General features: G+C 33.5%; 1 protein-coding gene across 1 annotated transcript in view; it reads right to left on the bottom strand.

The window, feature by feature from the left end:
* The window catches only part of LOC118200996 (protein AATF-like), a 72518-nt gene extending 54556 nt beyond the window's left edge, over positions 1–17962 (bottom strand). Inside the window, exons 1-2 of the mRNA XM_035373004.2 lie at positions 17805–17962; positions 17521–17679 (exon numbers count right to left, since the gene is read on the bottom strand). Coding sequence (XP_035228895.1) covers positions 17521–17679; positions 17805–17886 — 241 coding nt within the window. The 5' untranslated portion in view covers positions 17887–17962. The remainder of the gene's footprint in view (positions 1–17520; positions 17680–17804) is intronic.

The raw sequence follows: 17962 nt of genomic DNA on the forward strand, positions 1-17962 counted from the left end.
TGTCCACATGGGCCTTATCTTAATAGATAAGGCCCATGTGGACAAAATTAATTATAATCTATTATTAATTACAGTCTATAATTAATTTTATGAATAAACTTAATTATAGTCTAAGAAACAGATATAATTGCATAGCATTCTGGAATATTTTTTATATGTTAATAAAAATAATGATAATACCAGCCAAAAACAACTTTTTTTATATGATGACAGTCAACATGTTAATAACAGACATTTTGATTTTGTAGATAAGTTTTCCAAAATGTTAGGTAGTATTTCAAAGAAAATATAATAAAAAAATTCATTATTATAATTTGATTTGCATAGCAGTAAGAAATGCATCCTGTACGATTGATTTTATTTTAATCTGTCTCCTCATAAAAAGTTTTAAAATTAGATAATGCCAGATTCCACAACAGAAATTGCTTTTAACAAGATATGGAGAACTTTTGATTCATCCTGGACATAAAAAATTTCATGTGGACACCACATGATTCGCTCATATCCCTGTTCAGTATACACATTTTTTGCTGTAATTCATTTAAACTTATTTCCATAAATTGTTCTAACTTAATTAACCAATGCCTCAAGATAATTAAAAATGACATCAAAACCTGCAAATTTTGAAATTAAATATCCTGATCAAATTTATAGAATGGGAAACAAACTTCTTGTATTTCTATTTTTTCATAACAAGTATAAAACTTTCCCCAAAATAAGTACAGAAACTGGTAGTTCCCATTAAAAGTTAAATTGAGTTATTGCCTAATTTTTTTAAAAATTTGAAACTGCAAAAACATTACCTTTGTAATTGGAAGTATATGTCTGCAACCAATGGTTGTGAAAATAAAGGACAGGTAAGAGGGGCAGGTATATATATATATATATATATATATAAACTCTTGGTACTGCCGACTGAAATAAAAATGGGAGGTGCATAGCAAGATGTTATAACAGTTCCATATACAAAATTTCAACATTATACAGCTAACTGTTTTTCAGTTATGCACGATACATACATACATACATACATACAGATGCCCCGAAAAGTCCATTTCACAGTCCATTTTGGAATAAAAAGTCCTTTATTTTGTTCTATACATAGAAATGTCATACTAAAAAATAGTCAAAATGTATGGAATGGCATAAATAGATATTTCTGAAATCTTAAACTCAAGCCATTACGATACTTCTTTTACTTCATACAAGGAAGTAAAAAAATCCATATTTCACATTTTAATATACCTTTATAATGTATTAAAAACAGAAAAAAAAATCAGTTTGTAACTCAAACAAATTCAAAACTCAAGTAATTATTACAATACAAAGTCCAAAATCTGGATGTCCAATATCTGGAATGATGTAAAATATGGACCTCAAGACCACCAACAACGTTTTTCTCGTAGGCTTTACGCATGTGCATTTGATTCCCCCCTCCATGCATAATAAAACCTCTGGAGAGTCTCGATTCTTAATTTCACTTCAACACTAAATAAAATACCTTATTATTGAAGAAACAGTCATTTTAGTATAAATTTGTATGATCAGTAATTTGGCTCTGTTGCTGTGTATCTGCTTTTGGCACACATCTCAAACTGAAACATTACACATGTAGATACATCGCTGATCTGACACCAACCTGGTGAATTATTTATTATACTTTTCATTCATCACCACATGTTTATCAACACATGACAACTTGAGTAATGACTCATGTATCGATGCCTAAACAATTTTTTTATGTTAGTAATTAGATAATAAAGGAAAATGGTAACCTTTTATGTTGACATTACGCTTGACGATGATTATAGATTTAAGTTAAATGTGCTAAAAATGTTGACAAGGAAAAATTTAACAAAAATTTCTTTCCATATGCTAAAAATAGATTTTGTTGATGATACTCATAAACCCAAAGATTACATTTAGGGCTATTTGAATTAAGAATAACTGATTTGTTATTCACATAAACCCAGAACCAGCACCAGGGCTCGTATAGCTGCACCGGGTCGCAGAATTTAGGACACACAGAGACTGCATCAGGCGATAAGATATCTAGCGTCGACACTCAATAAGGCTTACGTATATGTGAGAATTTATTTATTCTGAATTCTGATAAGCCTTAAGCATGTGAAAGAAATAGACATAAGTGTAATAAATAACTAAATTAATACAAGTCAGGCTTAATTCTCTCAGTGCGTGATAGTACCAAGATAAAATTTAACAGAACAACTTGTCGTTAGTCGCTAAGCTCATGATGCATAGCCAAATATGTATAGTGAACGATAGCTAAATTTGATGATGATAGCAGCAAATTTTAAAGCTTTTCAGATATTGCAAAACAAAGATGAAATTTTCCAATTAACGGATTTTGTAAAGAAATGTGAAGAAGCGGTAATAAATGAGGTGATATAAAAGAAGTTTTTCATCGCGATGACAATACTTCTCAATCATCAATCAATTAATGAATGGTGAAATCTGTAGTATGGTTCTAGATCCAGAAAATACCACTACTGATAGTAAAGAAAGCGAGAGAAGTTACTGAAAATGAAAAATTTTCGATTAACAAGTTAGTCAGAATTCTCGACACAGCAGTTAAAGGAATCCAACAATGTAACTAAACAAGAGATTCTGTCTGTCTACAGAATTAAAGAGAAAGTATTAGTCCCAAAAAAAGAAGCAACTTAAACAACTTACGTTGAAAGAAATGTTTAATAAGGCACACAAATAAATATTAAGTTTTTTTTTGTAAATATTGATATCCTTTATATCATAAGTACTTCATTATTTCATAAATCAGGAATTCATATTTTTAAATTTTATAATTCCTACATGCCATCTTACTAGATTTAAAGTCATGATCTAATATCCGGAATCGCCGAAGAGTCCGGATTTCGGACTTTGTTCTGTATTGACAAACTATTAAGCAAGTATTGTATTGACAAACTATACTGTTACACAAACACACATTTCTGTCCTTTCAATTTAAAACTAAAAAATGGATTTGCTTACAGAAGAAAATCATTAAAGAAGATCATAAACTATTTCATATTAATTGAAATACAGGAAAAACAACATAACTGATATATGACATTAAATCATACTTATTTAGCAAGAAAAAGGCACTAGCAAAGAAAGATTCTACTCACAAAAGATTTTTTGTCTTTAGTAACAAAAGTATAAATTTATTCTAAATGATCATAATAATATATTCCCAAGGATTATGGCAAAGATCTAAATCTTGCCAGATTCCGCAAATTTTCGCAAAACTTGCTACTTTTTACAAACTTCTGTTTCTAAAATTTATGTTTGCAGAATTTTGCAATTTTCTACTACTCAATTATTTCTACCTACTTTCTACTTTTTGCTAATTTAAAAATTTTATACTACATCATAAAAAACATGCATGTTAATATATGTATAAAATTATTTTATAATAAAAAGTAATAATTTATTTAGATTCAAATCAAAGAGGCAACTGGAAATCCCGTGATCATAGCCCTGAGCACATGGCTACTCAATTTGCAACACTGGTCGCTTGTGTTTTTACATGTTTGATCATTGCTTTATTTAGTATTTTGTTGTTCTGTTAATAGTCCCACCACCTTTCAAAATGCTTGGCTTAAAATACCCATGTTTGCATACTGGTTAAAAGGAATAGAAAGAGAACAGATAACACAAAAGCTTATAAATGTGAAATGAGGGCCCACAAATGAAAATAAACCTCCCTTCAAAAATCAAAAGAATTATAACAATATTAACAACCCAAATGTGAGAAAACATGTAACAATGGACGTGAATAAATTAGCTGAGAAATAATAGCAAAAGTCAACTGAGAATTAATTACAAAAAGAAATGGATATTTAAACAATGGAAAATAATTTTGCATAAAGACTTTTTTTAAAGCTAATATACATAACCAAATGACTAAGAATTTCATTCCAGCCTGTAATTCACGGAACATAAGGAAGACTGAATTTGTTATGACATCAGACATCATGTGAGCTCATATACCGATCACTAATGTTGCATGCTACTTTAGCTCAAAAACTTGGAGGAATATTGGTATGTATTAATCCTTTGAGTGGCAAGGCCATGCTCATAAAGAAGCATATTTAAACAGTATTTGTTTGCTAAAGAGTAATTAATTATATAATTTTTTCTTTCATCAACCCTCTGAGTGGCATAACCACACTTTTCCGGTCATGAGATTTTTTGTCACTTTGTATATATTAGATAATAACTTAAAATATTTTGATTTCTTACATTCTTTAATCATGTAAATATTGTTACGAAATGTCGAGGCGTGGTGAGATGGCTTCTCTAAAAGGCAGTTTTAGAGTTGTCATAAAATAGCAAGGAGGGAAGGGTTGCAACATTTGGCAAGAAATCGCCCATTTGGCAATATACCATGGACAGTTGGAGAACCTTCTGGAACGAATTCTTACCGGTTTAGCCCCAGAGTTGTAACTAGGGTTTTCGAAGCCCAGGGACAACTGAAGATTTCGCCCCAATACTGCTTGCCAAGGATGGAAAACGTTTAATTCTAAAATGTCGTAACATCAGTTTGGCACCCCTTGGATTCTGCACCCAGGGACAGATTGCCTCCTCTAGCTACGCCGCTGTTTAGCCCAGAATGTTCTCGAACATAGGTCGAAAGCTATATAAACCCTGTTAGTCCGCAGTCATTTAGTGCGCGTCGCTCATCGAGTGAGTGTGTCTTGTCTAGTGAGTCAATCCCTGCGGAGGCGATCGCGTTGACAGCCGGCCAGCAAGTGCCGAGTAGGTCATCGAGTGCACCGAAAGAATCTCGTAGAGTATCGTGGTTAGTGCATCATCGAGAGAGCGTGTTGAGCTCCAGAAACGACTGAACCAAGAGTCAGGAGCTGTGCTCTGCGAGTGCATCGCGAGTTGTAGCGTGGACAGTCTCGAGAGTACGTGGAGTTCCAAGAACGGCCAAGCAGAGTCGGGAGCTGTACTCCAGAAAGCAGAGTCACGTACTTTGCAGGAAGCTGTCTCCACCGTGATAGCCTGATAACCTGAAGGCTGTGTCGCTGATCGTGTCAGCATGTTTACAGTAGCTCTTCGACGACATGAAAAAGGGTTATTGGAGCTGTTCTGATTAATATTGGTAAATAAAGTGTGTTTTGATGCTTCATCAAGTGTCGTCATTATTCACTCCAAATCTACAAACCTCGTACGAATGTGAAGGAAGAACATAATGTAACAACTGGTGTCAGAAGAAAAGGAAAAATGCAACAATTGGTGTCAGGAGTGGTGTTTGCGAGTGAATGCCAATGACAAGACCAATGGAAGATCTATTAAGACAGCTCGTGACTGCCTTTGCTGCATTCCAAGAAAAGATGGAAGCCAGACAGGAAGAGATGAAAGCTGAAATGAAAGAGATGAAAGTCGGATAGGAGGAGATAAAGGCTGAAATCAATGCCGGACTGAAAGAGATGAAAGCCAGACTGGAAGAGAAGAAAGCCCAACGAGAAGAAACAAATGTCGGCCAAGAAAAGTTCCAAGAGCAACTCCAACAGGTGAAAGTCGAGCTTCCAGAAGAAACTGCAGCCACAAAAGGCGATGTGGAAATGAGAGAAGTGGCATCTGAAGAATCAAAGGATGAAGAAATGAAGGAAGTAGCTAATGAACTGTCTGAGAAAGATCCTGACATGAAGGATGAAATATCTAACGAGATTAAAGACAGAGAACGAAAATGTGAAGAAATAAAGGACGGAAAGGAAGATTTTTATTCTCACGTGCCTGAAGTAGAGATAGAAGAAAATGATAATGCAACTGTCAACTTCGTAGAAACTGATAGTGAAGTTATGAAAACGCAAGCAGCAAGTGTTGAACCATCTAAAAGTGCATGTGATGCAGAGATGGGAGAAGCTGATGTACAACTTATGCAGGGTGCTCTAGTATTGCGAGAAAATTCACTCATTTCAAAAACTATGTGTGTGTTTGACAGTGCAGATTGTGCAGACACGGACTTGATTCTAAACCAGGATACTTCTGTTTGTAAAGAATTGGGTTCCATTCATGACTCTGATGCAGAATTTGGAGCTGGTTCCCAGGAAACGAAAGAAAATGTGCATGTACCAGCTGCTGAAAATACCAATGTGAACTGTATACATGATGCAAACAAACTTCAGAGTGATGAGCAAACTGTTTCAGATCTTCCTGTGGATGGAAAGTTTCAACGAACTGAAGTTTCAGACTGTGATATGCGAAACATAAATATATCTGAGAACTGCAGTGGAAAAGTATTTGACCCGGGTATACTTTGTAAATAGACTGAGATTGAAATTCATTCAGAACTTTAATTTAAAATTGTTATGTGCTTAATTTGTGTATATAACTTGAACATAGTGTAAATATTTGTTTCTTTTAAAATTGTGATGTGTTTAATTTGTGTATCTAACTTGTAAATAGTGTAAATATTTGTTTCTTTAGTTATGTTACTTGTTTGTTTTATTACATTTTGTTTGTATTGAATTTGGCTTCTGATCAAGGGTTGTACTGCCCGGGACGTGCAGTCCTTGGGAGGGGGCAGTATTACAAAATGTCAAGGCGCAGTGAGATGGCTTCCCCGCAAGGCAGTTTTAGGATTGCCATAAAATAATAAGGAATGCAAGGTTGCCACATTTGGCAAGAAATCGCCCATTTGGCGACAAAAGTGGCGATATACCATGGAGGGTTGGAGAACCTTCTGAAATGAATTCTTACCGGTTTAGCCCAGAATGTTCTCGAATACAGGCTGAAAGCTATATAAACCCTGCTAGTCTGCAGTCAGAGTGCGTCTCTCATCGAGTGAGTGTGTCTCGTCTAGTGAGTCAATCCTAGCAGAGGCGATCGCGCTGACAGCCAGCCAGCGATTTTTCGAGGCAACGCTAGAGTCCATTATTGAAGTTCAGATCAAACAGCGCAGACTAGAAGAAGCCGAAAGGGAGAGAGAGTTTGAATTGGAACGACAGAGGTTGAGAAACGCCAATAACGTCAGAGAAAATTCCCAGAATAATATTCCTACGTCAATAAGAGAATTGCAAAATTTAATGCAGAGATACAATACCGAATCATCGGATATTATTCTTTATTTAGCGATGTTTGAGCATTAGGCTCGTAAAGCAAATGTAGACGAAGGAGACTGGGTGTCGCATTTAATGGCTTTATTGCCAATGGACATTGTTTCTATTATTCTACGGGAACCGGAAGAGGAGCTCGATAATTACGCTTACGTAAAGAAAATTCTTTTACAACATTTCAAGTTGAGCTCAGAGGCTTTTCGGGTTAAACTCGTTCAGCACCAGCGGCGTGTAGGTACTCGATATAAAGATTTTGCCTTCGAGCTGAGGAATTATCTGGATGAATGGTTAAATGGAGTGGAAGTGCGAGATTTTGATTCTCTGAAAGATTTGATGTTGACAGATCAAATTAAACGTCACATAAACGGCGAAATTCACGAACATTTCGTGGATGATTGGCCAAATATAATATCTTTCTCTGAATTAGTCAGAAAATTAGACGAATATGAAGAAGTACGTAGGTCCATAAAAAAACCGACAGGTTTTGTTAAAAGCACTGAAATAGACACTAAGGAAAGGAAGAAGGGTGAACCGACAGATAGAATACGCCGCGGTGATGAGGGTGCGGAAGAAAAGACTGCCAATAAATGGAAGTCAAATGTCTTTGAAAACGGAGAGCACATAGATGCTATAAATGCAACTCAGAGGATCATCTCCGATAACAGTGCCCGCGATTAAAAGCTACAACGGAATCTATTGAAGTCGTAAATAATTTGGATATTTTGGGTACCCCAAACATGTGGCTTGACCCGTATATTAGTACTGTGAAAGTCAACAATCGAAAGATTAAAATGTTTAGAGATACTGGATCCACTATTGACTTAATAGGAAGGGATCATGTAATATCAGAAATGTTGTTAAAGAAAACTGTCTTGATCAAGGAACCTTTGGACCCTTGCACAAGTAGAACTCAAAGGAGAGAATTTTGGGAAGGTAATTACCAAAGCAGCAGTAATTAGCCTCAATCAGGAATACTACTTATTGGGTAATCGAAGAGCTCAGTTGATTGACTGTAATATAAAGATCTTTGGTATAGATAATGCAGTACAAGCAAAGATGCCCCGACGAGATGCAGTCGCTAACCCAAACAAAAGAAAAGAGACGAAAGTCAGGGAGTCCATACAGATAAAAAAAGGATGTTTCCCCGTCAAGTCAAATAAAAGGTGAAGTGCCCTAAAAGTTCGGACAACAGGTCAAGAAGTGGACAAATCAAAATAACAGAAGCGGTCATTAACCCACGAAGTGCATGGAATTCTTTAGATTTACAAAGAAAGCGAAACTTTTCTAAGAAAAACACACTGGTCTGCCAGGATGAATTTTTGTCTGGAATCCCAAAAGAAAGAACTGAAAGAACTTGGAAAGAGAGGAGTGCAGGAAGACCCCCGGAGCGTTTCCATTCACAATGTGCTGTTCTGAAATCAGACAGATAACTAGCAAAGTAGTTTGGAAGATAGGAACAAAAGATTTAACCATAAGTGGAAAACTCACAGACATAATGAAGGCTCAGAAGTGCCAAAACGCACCAAACAAATTGAGATTTTATCTGAAGTAGGTCCCAATAGGAGTCGAGAACTTGTTTTGAGTACAATAATTGTTTTGTCTATTGAAGTACTTCGTATTTGTATATTGTGTGTTGGTGCTTTTTGAATTATGTAGGAATTATTGTGTTCCTTAGCTTTCTAGTATAGTTGCAGCCTTGCAGCTTTGAGGTTGCTTATCGCTCAGGAAGGCTAAATAAATGCCAGTGGACTGAGTCATCTAGAGGAAACACTCTATGCTAGGATGTGATTCTTCAGTTATTGAATATGTATTTTTTTAAGATGTGCAAATATAATACTAGATATACAATACTATATATAAATTATTTTTATTTCCTGTTAAGCATATTGTAATCTGTGTGTGTGTATATATATATATATATATGTATTGAATTAAGTTCTCGCCTCTAAGGGTAATGCCTAATTGACATATATGTGAACTATCTATTAGTGACATTATTACTACAGTCTTTAATCTGGACATCTATAATCCGGAATGATCTATAATCCGGACCTAAAAGCTACAAACTTTCGGCGCATGCATAAATGTAATTGCATTTACGCATGTGCATTTAATGTATAACGGACGGTATAAGCTAAGCTAAAATTATCTAATTATCTATTTCAGTTAATCTTGCAGATTGCGTTGTTCCTTAATCTTCTAATTGAATCCGGCTTATTATTTTTTGCAGACTGTTAGAGCAATTTTATAAAACTAAGCTTGAACATTCGATTATGTCAAAAAGAGTTTCCGATTCTGGAGAAGTATCTACAAAGTGAAAGCATGTTTCGATGTCCATCAAACAAAAAGTGGAATTGCTGCAGAAAACGGATAAAGGCATATCCTTTGTTTCTCTAACCATTCGGAAATCTGTTTATCAATTTCACGCTGCTCTGCGGGGGGAGTCGCGGCACGCAATGAACTGGAAGTTGATCTGTCAGCACTATCGTTATCTTCAGAGCAGATTTTTTTTTTTAATTCGGCTTATAATTCCTTACTAAATGTAGTATTTCATCTGGATGTACTCCGTCTTTGATATGACTTAAATCAAATTCCTCGTCATTATAAACATCACGAATACACATCAAATTGTTTCTGGTTGCAATTTTCTAATTTCGACTATGCCTAATGTATGCTTTACGCATACACGCATGAAAAGAAATGTTTAATAAAGTAAACAAATAAATATTAAGCTTTTTTTTGTAAATTTTGATACCCTTTAGATCGTAATTGCTCTTTATTTGATAAATTACAGTTTCATATTTTTAATTTTATAATTTTTGCATGCTGTCTTACCAGATTTAAACTGATGATCTATAATCCGGAAAAACCGATAATCCGGAATCGCCGAAGTCCCGACGAGTCTGGATTAAAGACTTTTGACTGTATTAGTATTATTATTATTGAATGCAACAGTGTTCTTGTATAAACGTGCTTGAAAATATTATTTAGAGGACAGAGATATTTACCTCCTGTGTGTTGTGTTTACGAACTAGTGCAGAAGTGAGGTGAACTTTTCTCTCATCTAAACTCGAGAAAAGTTCTTCCCAAGGGGAAAGGAATATAGCCGTAACGTCTTAAGCTATTTTATCGACCCTTACAAAGTTCTCAGAAAAGGAATGATTACCTCGAAAGTTCCCACAGAGTATTTCTTAGCGAATTCTAGGAAAGAGGAAGTGACCAGCAGTCACAAAACAATCTCAGCTTTTTTGTTCCTCTTATAGTTTTTCGAAAGGAGACATTGTTCAGTTTCCTTTCATCAGTTTATAAGTTCAGTGTCTCAGACCACCCAGTTTGAGACCCCAGTTGGAATCGAAAAGTTCCCACGAACTTTTTCCCAGGCTGTCTTCATCATATCCAGTTGTTAATCAAAGTGCTCTCGCCAATCAAGAAGCGCTTCTAAAAATTACGGACAAATAAGAATCCTGGAAGTTTTTCCGACATGTCCAGGACAATTTGAACAAAATCATGGAACGCAGTTCCAGAGAGAGAGAAAAAGTGAGAGTTAGTTGCAGTAAGTAGAGAGAGAAACATTCTCTCGGTTTTTTCCAGCTCGGCCACGAGCAAATTTTTGCTTCACTCTGCGTAGAGCGATATAATATCTCTGCCAAGAGATACAGCGAGGTAGCCAGGTTCACCGCTACCTTACGAATAGCATCCTGCTCGGACAGGCTCAGTCCGGCAACCACCGGCTTAGAGATTTGATTTATTCAAGACAGCCTCATCTTGAACTATTTCTAAACAAGAACTTTCATCTAAACAGGAACTTATTCACCCTAATGTGAGAACAATATTTTATAAGTTTATTTATTTATTTATTTATTTTGCATATAACCTAGAAAAAACAGAAATAAAAAAGAAGTTACGCTACCTCTTGTCTTTCGAAATCGTCACTCTTCACTTAATTTTAGTGAAAGATTATGTATCATTATTATTCTTTCCTTCAAACTGTACATCAGTTCAGCCTATACATATCGGACTAGCGAGCGCACTCAAATGCAAATATAAAGTAGTATTTTTTAAAATCCATGTTAAATTTCTTGAATAATGGCAAGACTATTCAAGAATTTTTTAAACATTTTAGCATAAAAGTCTGTTGGAGCATCGCAAGATCATGAGAGGATGTGCCTTCAGATACTTTAAAAAATGCTTCACATAATTTATGGCTTCCTACCATATTTCATGATGAGGATGATGAAGATGATACCCACAAATTTGAAGGTAATAGGATATCACAAACCACAGGTGAAATTTTTCAATTAATGAGTTTTGTAAAGGAATGTGGAGAGGTGGTAATCAAATGAAGATAATATAACAGAAGTTTTTCATTGCAATGATAATGCCCCAATTACAATCAATGGACAACAAAATCTGTAGTATGGCTCTAGATCCAGAAAATACTGCTACCGGTAGGGAAGAAGGTGACAGAGAGGGTTATCGAAAACAAAAAAAAATTTTGATTAACAAGATAGTCGAAATTCTCAACACAGCATCTCCAGGACTTGAACAGTGAGACTTTGTAACTGAACAAGAAATTATACCTGTCTATAGAACTAAAAAGAAAGTACAGTCAAAAGTCGTTAATCCGGACACCCAGAATCCGGAATGATCTATAATACGGACCTCAAAGCTACAACTTTCTGCGCATGCGTCAACGCATGCACGTAATACTTTTACGCATGCGCACAATACGTTTACGCATGCGCGTTTAATGTATAATGGACGGTTATTAGCTAAGCTAAAATTATCTAATTGTCTATTTCAGTTAATGTTGCAGATTCCGTTGTTCCTTAATCTTCGACTTGGATCCAGCTTATTATTTTTTGCAGACTGTTAGAGCAATTTTATAAAAGTAAGCTTTAACTTTTGATTATGTCAAATAGAATTTCAAAGGATCTACAAAGCCAAAGTATGCTTCGTTGTCCATTAAACAAAAAGTGGAATTGCTGCAAAAAATGGATAAAGGCGTATCCTTTGTTTCTCTAACCATTCTGAAATCTGTTTATCAATTTCAAGCTGCTCTGCGGAGGGAGGGGAGAGCGTCGCGGTGCACAATGAATTGGAAGTTGATCTGTCAGCACTATCCTTATCTTCAGGGCAGATGTTTTTATTTTATTTGGCTTATAAATCCTTACTAAATGTAGTATTTCATCTTGATGTACTCTGTCTTTGATATGATTTAAATTAAATTCCTCGTCATTATAATTCGCTTCCAATAGTGAAGAAAGTGACACAGAGGTTATTGAAAACAAAAAAATTTCAATTGACAAATAAGTCAGTATTCTCTACACAGCAATTATAGGACTTCAACAAGGGAACTTTGTAACTGAACAAGAAATTATGTCTGTTTATAGAATTATAGAGAAAGTATTATCACGTAAAACGAAGAAACTTAAACAACTTACATTCAACGAAATGTTTAATAAAGTAAACAAATAAATATTAAGTTTTTTTTTGTAAATTTTGATTCCCTTTAGATCATAATTGTTCTTTATTTCATAAATTATGGTTTCATATTTTTAATTTTATAATTTCTGCATGCCATCTTACCAGATTTAAACTGATGATCTATAATCCGGAAAAATCGATAATCCGGAATCGCCGAAGTCCTGACGAGTCCGGATTAATGACCATTGACTGCAATAGCACAAACAACAAAGCAACTTAAACAATTTATATTAATGTTCATTTAAAGTAATGTTTAATAGAGTAAACAAATAAATATAAAGCATTCTTTTGGTTGTAAATTTTTATACCCTTTAGATCATAAATGCTTCATTATTTCATAAATCATGATTTTATATTTTTAATTTTATAATTTCTACACGCTTTCTTACTAGATTTAAACCGATAATCTAATATCCAGAAAAATCCCAAATCCGGAGTCACTGAAGTCCCAACAAGTTCGGTTTTCGGACTTGCGCAAAACGCCAAATCTAGCAAACACGCCGATTTAACAGCGCGCCAAATCTAGCGTACGTACTGATTTCAGATTGCGTAAGTTTATATAGTTCTATATTTCTTAATACACCATTGAAATACTAGTTTAATTTTTAAATCCTTTTTCGATATCCTATGGATTTAACAATTTGGGAATTGCCCGTGACGAAAAGTCTGCAATAGAATTTTGAGTAAAGTGCAGAATCACCCACTGCTTGACGTGTTTTTAAGAATTGCACATACTCGGTATCGATGTACACATCGACCTATTTTCACTTAAAAAAAATTCCACAATTGCACAAAAATGGCACCGCGCACACCCTTGACTTTACCTTTGTACACATCGACCTATTTTCACTTAAAAAGAAAACTGACAAAAATCCAATTGTTTTCACCCTTGTAAAAAGCGGTGAACAAATAAGTGAACGATTCTGTACTTTACCAAGAATATTTTCAAAGAAAAGGCATCATTCATTATAGAAAATTATGTTTGAACAACCGAAATGAAATTATGCTTTAGCGATAACTCGGTAGCGAAATAGCAATGCAGGCATCCATTCAGTTATGTTCAGCAATTTTTATATAAATTATAATAATTATCTGAAATAGTTATTTACTCTTATCTTTCCATTCAGTCATGTTTAGCCTTTTTTTATATAAATTATAATAATAAAATGTATTATATGAAATTAACATTTCATCTAAATTAAAACATCAATCTTAAATAGTTGCCGCAATTAATTTTGGCAGCACTGGCATCAACAATAGTCTGGCAATTTTTTACGCCCTCAAAACCGAATAGTACCGAAAAAAGTTATAGAATCAATATATAGAATTAATTTCCAATTATTAATAATATAGAATTAATTCTAAATAAACAAATTTAAAATTTTTAATTATAGAAAATAAATTAATTACACTTCTAATCAGAATAAAATGATTTTATTTTTATAAAATAAAATATACCATTTTTCTAACTTTAACTAATTTCTAACTAATACTGTTTCTCATATTTTCAGATAATTTATAATTAGAATGAAAATTTTTTTAATTATTTACTTAATATAAAAATATATTCCCAAATATTTGAGTCTGAAAATAACAAACAGGAATTAATTTCTAAATAAATTCATTGTAGTTCTAATATGAATATATATATATTTTTAATTTATGGAAGTCATTTGTTTAATCTATCCAAATGCCTTTTTTCTAATTATGTCCATGCATTATTTAGAATATCAAAAGCACTCCTGGGCTATTTGCTTAAGGAGAGGGAAGTCTGTTAGCCATGGCTTGACTTCAAGACAAACTGTGCAACAGTTATACCCTTTAGCCACTGAAAGACACCCTGTATCATAAAAGTAGTTTTTTAACCCCTCATAATCAAATATAATTATTAAAATGCAATAAAATGATAATCAGACTTTGAAATACTAATAAGTTAGTATAAAATAATTTTAAAAAAATTATTCCGCTGTTTTTCTACGCCGACCACATAAAATTGCTTCGGGGGTTGCCAGTTTGAAACCACTGCTCTAGACAATGTTCAAATTGCACAAAAATATCTTAGGATTAAACTTTTCATAGAATAAATACAGAAAAATTCAAATAGCCTTATCCTATTCTATTTGATTGGTCTCTTTCTGAAATTTAAACAATTGCATAATGTTGTGAAAAGCCATAGAAGCACTTGTTACAAATCCTGTTTCCCTGCAGTTATGCATTTCAGGATTACATTTCTTTGGTTACCTACATGAAAACTAATTTCGCACTTAAACAAGGAAAAAAAGAATAAAAATAACCCTCTTAACCTTATTAATCAAAATTATATGCATTAAAGAGTCCGGAATGTAAAATGTAAACCTGATTGGATGATTGAATAGCCTGGAATACATTTCGAGGATGCAATATTATTGTGGAAATACATGCATATTTTATTTTTTTTTAAACTTCCATCATTAACTATGTGATATATATCTCATTTTCTTGATCATTACTGCATTTATATAAAGAACATGCTTTCAAATATATATAACCATTATTACGGATAATTGTTCAAATTAATGGTAAGAATTAAAAAAGAGAAGTATAAAAGTTAATAATGCTGGAGTTATATATAATCATAATATAAAATACTAAGATGAAAAAAGGTACATAGATTTACTTAATCACAATAATAACTAATCGTTTACAATTTGTTCTATGTGTATGGTTTACCATCTCAATGCAAATGCTACAATTTGCCTTACACGATTTTCGCCCAGCAGAAGTTTTCCCCCAGCAATGAGCTGAAGAGGAAATTTTCAGAAAGCACCTTTTGATGCCATTTCTCTCTTGCCATAAAAAAATTCCTCCTGAGGATATGGCGATTCGAAATGGTGAAAACATTGCGCCAAATGCCGCTGAGTTTCCCCCATTGGGACGACCTCAGACAAATATTCTGCAAAGCTCTTCCCACTTGTGGAGTCATGTATTCCAGAAGACGTGTTGAGAGTTTGGTTGAGAAACTCAGTAAGTGAAGAGAAATCATATAGTGCAAGACTGAGCGAACTTTTAAATTTGCTAAGGGTTGAGGTCGAAGGGGAAGAAAGAATAACTCTAGCAAAATCAGGTATGAAGCAAAGTGATCCCTATAGAAAAGTTCATAAGGATAGAGAAGATATTACTATACCCACTGCAAGCAACTTGTTTTTGGAAGCAAAAGAAATAAATAACAATAATGTTGTAAACTGAATATTTTGCAAAAAATCTCATCAAAGCAAAGATTGCTACAAAGCACAAAATTTAAGTCTTGATGAAAAATTGAAAATTAAGAAAGAGAAAAAATATTGCTTTACATATTTGAAAACAAACCATCAATCTAAAAATTGTAAAAGTAAAGTTCTATGCACGTTTTGTAGTAGGAAGCATTACATTGTTTGTTGTCCAGAATTTAAGCAGAAATCAAAAGTTCCTGTCGAGTGCAATCAAAAAAATTGTGAAATTAGCACTCTTTCTTCAACAGGTACTTCAGGAAGAGTTTTGCTTCAAACTTTAGTGGTTGCCATTCAACATTAAGGAAAGAAACTTCATCTTCGAGCTTCATCATTCTTGATCATAAAAAATTAACACACGCTGTGTTTGGAGGAAGGACATCTCATATGAATCATAAATGTTGAGTACTGGTTATAGCTGCAAAATTCCTGTGTTATATCAGCCTATAATCTACGGATCTATACCTAGTCTACAGAAAGGACCTTGGATATCATAATTATCTGGAAAGGGAATTCATATCACAGATGTTGATTGTTTCCATCCACAGATTGATCTTTTGATAGGCTCAGACTTTAGAACAAAAGGAACAACTTACATATCCCTTTGAATTGAAATCTAGAATTTAAATTGAAATTCTGCTTTGAACTGAAATTGATAAGGTCAAAAACAATCATTTTATGGCAAATTTAAGAAAACATGAGGAGGGAAGATATGAAGTGAAACTGTCATGGGTACATGACAAAAATCTTCCTGAATATAGAGATATAGCTGAAAGAAGACTAGAAAAAACAACTAAGTTAAAAATGGAAGGAAAATATGATGCATATAATAATGTGTTCAAGGAGTGGTTAAAAGAAGATATACAATACAAAGTCTGTAATCCGTCCGTCCATTATCCTGAATGATCTATAATCTGGACTTCAAAGCCACAAACTTACGCATGTACGTTTAGCACAAAAAACGAAGCAGCTTAAACAATTTACATTGAAAGAAAAGTTTAATAAAGTAAACAAGTAAATATTAAGCTTTTTTTTTTTTTTTTTTTTTTTTTTGTAAATTTTGATACCCTTTAGATTATAATTGCTCTTTATTTCATAAATTATGGTTTCATATTTTTAATTGTATAATTTCTGCATGCCATCTTACCAGATTTAAATTGATGATCTATAATCCGGAAAAAAAACCTTAATCTGGAATCCCCGAAGTCCCGACGAGTCCGGATTATGGACTTTGTACTGTAATTGAAAAGGTACTGTGGTATAATATTTAACATTGTTGGCAACACTAAAATTATACTACATTGAATGGCAACAGTCATTGTGAGTTTAAATATTGTTCTTACAATGTAACAATTGTTTTACGTGCAATTTTAGTCGATTAAAGCTTTATTTGAGCTTCTCTTATATTTATAACAATTTAATCGACTAAAATTAATTTTTACTTTATTCTTTTGCAAAATGAAAAACCTATTGAAACCAGAAAGATTTGATGTTGACCCTGCCTGTGTTGGAGCGGAATCTAAATGGAAACACTGGAAAAGAACTTTTTCAAATTTTCTCACACAAGTGAAGGAGGCAACTGAAGAAAGAAAACTACAGCTGTTATGCAATTTCGTATCTGCAAGTGTTTATCAATATATTAATGATTCACAACATATAACACTTCTAAATCGATAAAAAAAATTTTAAAATTAATTTCCCACCTTCATGAAAAATGTTATCCAATAACTTCCTTGATATTTTATGGCCAGCATATCTTGGATCTACATCTTCAATCAAAAACGGAGTTTTACGCCCTGGTGTGCTAATAGTTAATTCTGCATCCGAATCTTTGTCTTTATTACTAATTCTAGCTGAAGTTTCTATAAAATAAATTGCAATACATTAAATGGAATCAAACGAAGAAATTCAGAATTAATTTAACTATATATATAAAATACATTTGGTTAAATTTCAAGGTAAAAAAAAGAAAAAAATCAGTTTTTACCGATGTTAACATCATCTTCTGGATCAACAACTTTTGGTGTTGGATCTACTATTTTCCCAATAATTTCAGCTAGTAAAGGCATCTTTTAACTTTTTCAATTACTTACTAGACGTCCACATACTTCACCATATACACAGAAACGCATGGTTGTTTGTAAT

This window comes from Stegodyphus dumicola, chromosome 2, assembly GCF_044657685.1.
Source record: "Stegodyphus dumicola isolate Sdum_Otavi_A_Nest chromosome 2, ASM4465768v1".
Classification (NCBI taxonomy): domain Eukaryota; kingdom Metazoa; phylum Arthropoda; class Arachnida; order Araneae; family Eresidae; genus Stegodyphus; species Stegodyphus dumicola.